Here is a 3,881-nt window from a genome sequence, read left to right as displayed (position 1 = left end):
TTCCAGAACACACTTTTGTTTTTCCTTTTTTAATAAGTCCATAAAAGCCAAGAATTTATAAAAAGTACATGCAAGTCTATTTACATTAACAGATCAAGAAGCTGCAAACTCTCCTTAGTATACAGGAATGAAGTCTTTAAAATGGGAGTTTAAATAAACTAAGGTGACAACAGCAGCTTTGCTGACTGCTGAATTCCTGGTTTGCTGCTGGGATAAGTAGAGATAGGGACATGACACCCAAACCGATTCATAGTCTGCATAGATATGAAGAAAACAGAAAATTGGTTTGTTTTTACTCTTCTTCTGAGCCATTTCAAGTCATTTCAACAGCAGTTGCAGCCCAAGTTCCTTGTTTCACCTGTTTTTGAAAGAGGGAATATAAGTGAATCTAAATGGGATCAGAGAAAAAGATGTTAGGAGAAGTCCCATCTTCAAATGCTGATAGGAAAATAAACATTCTTGAATTGTCTGCCCTGCTTAATTCCAGCCTCTGAAAAGCGAAGAAGGATCACTTCTTGCAAATCTCTACAGACCCTTTATCACTGAACAAAAATAAGAGGAAAAGCAATTGGAAGTCTCTAAAAGGTTGGTTTTTTTATACAAAAAGAAAGTTTGTATTCTTGTTTCACCATTCATCTTTGAATTTTTATACTTCCACTTAAAGTAAACAAGATAATTTCATAGTGAACAAAAAAGCTAAAACTAGCTCAGCTTTCCATAGCTTAGGGATAGGAAGGACGTTAGGCATATGTAACTACTCCTAGTTTAAGCCATACAGTAATTCAGTGTTGCTGCAACAATGTGGTTTTCTTCTCAAAATCTGTCCACATTTTCCACCTTAACATTTTCTTGTGTAGCACACGAGTCCCCTGAAGACAGACCCAGTGCTGTACTTGGATTTGCTACAAATAATTGGTATTAAAAGTTTCTTGACAGTTGGGTAAGTTCAAGTTTTCCCTACCCATCGAAGATGAATGACATGTAACTTTGATATATGCTCCAACAATGCCCAAAAATGATTATGGTGAGTAAAATACAGTTACACCCTTCTCCCTCTGACCAGCTAACACCCCAGTCTATATCAAGGTATAAAATTTTAAGTGGTAGGAGGTAACTGGCCATAAATCACAGTGAAACATACGAACATTTAGTAAGTCCACAACCTGTGACAAACATAACAGTTACTGTTGCCTCAGTTTTAAAAAATACTGTAGAGCAAGCACTTGCCAGTGGTGTATGGGATTGTAACTGGATTGCTGATTATGGTGTTAATGGGTGCTCTGGAATTTAGTAAGTTTTCCATAATTGTCAATTGTCAGTTAACTCAATATCCTACTACACTTTCAATTTTTTGTGATTAAACCTTCATGGCATTAGAATTATTTCCCAAGTTAGTTAAACATTACAACAAAATTCTCACTACTGACGCAAGTTACAGAAAATTATTCTGATGCACTTGTCAGTACAAGTGAATCTCTCATGCTAACTACAATCATCTCCCCTCTGCCCTTTTTTTTTTTATGGCACACTGTGTGCCCTATGGCCATTCAAGTAATAAACAGGAAATCAAGGAAGTAGTTTTCCAGAATTTCACAGAAATCAAAGTCTTACAATCCATGGCAAATCCATAGATCTTATTGTAATAAAAGGTCAGTATATGTTCTTCACCCCATTTATATTAAGATTTCTTTTGAAGAAAAGGTGCTGATAGTTTGTATTGTTTCATCTGTGAGGTAGACGGCACTTTTATATAAATAGTATAAATCAGAAATTAAATTAGCTTTAAGCCTGCAACAAGTCCTGCACCACTGACTGTATTCAGGAATACAAAATACTTCAAAATTTTCAAAGTCACTCAGTGTTCCTCCTTAGAGAGGAGAACGGTGTTCAGCTGGACCGAGAGGTGCCTTCACTGATCAAGGGTCACCGGAATTCTGGCTTTAGCCTCCAGACCCCCTCCCCGTTTGGGCTCCTATGGAAGGTGCAGATATTGCGGAGCAGCTCTCTGAAGACACAGGAGTGCTCTGCAGGCAGTTTGGACTCAAACTCCTGCAGCAGCTCCCGAGTGCTGGCCTCGCCGTCCACGCGGGCCTGGAAGGCCAGGAAGTTCCGCAGATCCACGAGCAGCTCGTCGTATTCTGTGGAACCCTGCACTGGGGCGGGTGCTGGCTGATGATTCTCATCGCCCTCATCCCTTCTCTGCTGTGGTAAAACAAGGTGGTTTCTTGCCCTCATACGAGCTAATAGAGATGAAGAGTCCAGAGCACGGGATGATGATTCTCCAGATTTTCCATTGAAGTGCTCACTGGAACTACACTTCCTTATATTTTGTTTCTTTGTTGTATCTCCATCCTGCAAATAAACACACAGACTATGGGGGAAATTGCATTTTGAGACCCACAGAATCTATTAAACAAAATCTGCCTGTTGTTTAGACTTAAATAACAAACACCACCACTCAGAACTTGGTCATCTGAAATATACCATAAAGAGGTGATGTATTCTGGTCTCAACTTCAGAATTTAAGAAGCAAAAGAAAAGCTTTGCTGGTTTTGAGACAGATAAGCAAATAATGGTGCCATTTGTAACTGCTGTATCTAACTAGACTTCATCAAAACAAAAAATCAAAGTCACAGGTAACTAAAAATTCTAGAATTCTACATTATCAAACAACAATGTGTATGACACATCTAAGTTGGATTTATTGCATAAATCATAACAATTCACATATATCAGCTATTAAAACAGAAATGTTAGTTTCTGCTTCTTACCTTCTGCTTCTTTGCAGGTGATGCACAAGTGGAATGTGAAGAAAGCAGCATGGAGTTTCTTTTTTGGCCAAACCGACTCCTAAAAACCCATGAAAGAATTAATTCCATGAAACATCCTTCTCAAAATGACTATGATAGTTTTTCAAAGACAGACTGGGTTTATGTTTAGGGTTCTCAAGAGCCCTCTGCTAAGCTCTCTCTTCTACTGTGCAACAATAATGCTTTCTTTGTACTTCAGAATGGACTACCTGTGCTTTTAATATGCTTTCATGTCTATATTAAATATACAAGATGCACGACTGATACATGTTGCTGCAAATACTAAGTAAAAAAAATGTATATCTTTAACATCCTAAGCAACTCCTCTGTTTTTGGGACAGCAGAATGAGAACTGAACTCACTTTATTCCTGATGGTGCACCTGAAAGACCACTCGTGCCTGTCCAGGTTGGCACACCAGAAGAGGCTCCTAAACACTGCTGACGAGAGAGTCTCAGGGCTCTCAAAGCGTCCTGGGCCACTCTGCTTGCTTCTGCTTCCTCCAGCACATGATCTGCATTGGAGGCATCCATAATGGCATCATGCTTCATAACACTGTGTACCCCTAAAACCAGAGGATAAAAAAGGTGAAGGGGGACACTTCTTAATTTATGAGAAAATCAAATACTCACTTTTTAAGTGAATGCCACAATTGCATTTTTCCTTCTTCAGGGTGATTATATTAAGTACATCAGTAGAGTAATTTCTAATGAAAGAACCCCTTTTGTTATCAGTTAAGTAATCAATCTGACAGCAAATCACTTCTGGTGTGCTGATGAGGTCATTAGTCACAACAGACCTGGCAATTATGTGGGCAAATTGATCATTTCCATTGTTATGGACAGGACAGACAGAAGGGAAACCCTTGTGTAAATGAAGGTTGATTACATCCTGGAAATATCCAGGAGAAACACTGCATATACTTCTATATCCAGAAATGTGGATCTCTCTGAACAGTTTGTGCCAAGTTAATTAGCAAATTTGTTACTGGAATTAAAGTCAACTGGAATTAAATTTAAATTAAATTTAAACAACGAACATTTTATGTTTCACTAAAGTAACAGAACTAACA

General features: G+C 38.3%; 1 protein-coding gene across 2 annotated transcripts in view; it reads right to left on the bottom strand.

The window, feature by feature from the left end:
* Positions 1–13: 13 nt before the first annotated feature.
* ERCC6 (ERCC excision repair 6, chromatin remodeling factor) overlaps positions 14–3,881 on the bottom strand; it is a 43,830-nt gene continuing 39,962 nt past the window's right edge. The window contains exons 18-20 of one of the 2 annotated variants that reach the window (XM_005416474.3): positions 3,173–3,374; positions 2,772–2,850; positions 14–2,352 (exon numbers count right to left, since the gene is read on the bottom strand). In XM_005416474.3, the coding sequence (XP_005416531.2) occupies positions 1,924–2,352; positions 2,772–2,850; positions 3,173–3,374 (710 nt within the window). In that variant the 3' untranslated portion in view covers positions 14–1,923. The remainder of the gene's footprint in view (positions 2,353–2,771; positions 2,851–3,172; positions 3,375–3,881) is intronic. The other variant, XM_031062718.1, reaches the window with a different exon arrangement.

Source organism: Geospiza fortis, unplaced genomic scaffold (genome assembly GCF_000277835.1).
Source record: "Geospiza fortis unplaced genomic scaffold, GeoFor_1.0 scaffold130, whole genome shotgun sequence".
Lineage (NCBI taxonomy): Eukaryota > Metazoa > Chordata > Aves > Passeriformes > Thraupidae > Geospiza > Geospiza fortis.
Note: the sequence above shows the minus strand (reverse complement) of the source record. Positions and strands in the feature narration are given on the sequence as shown.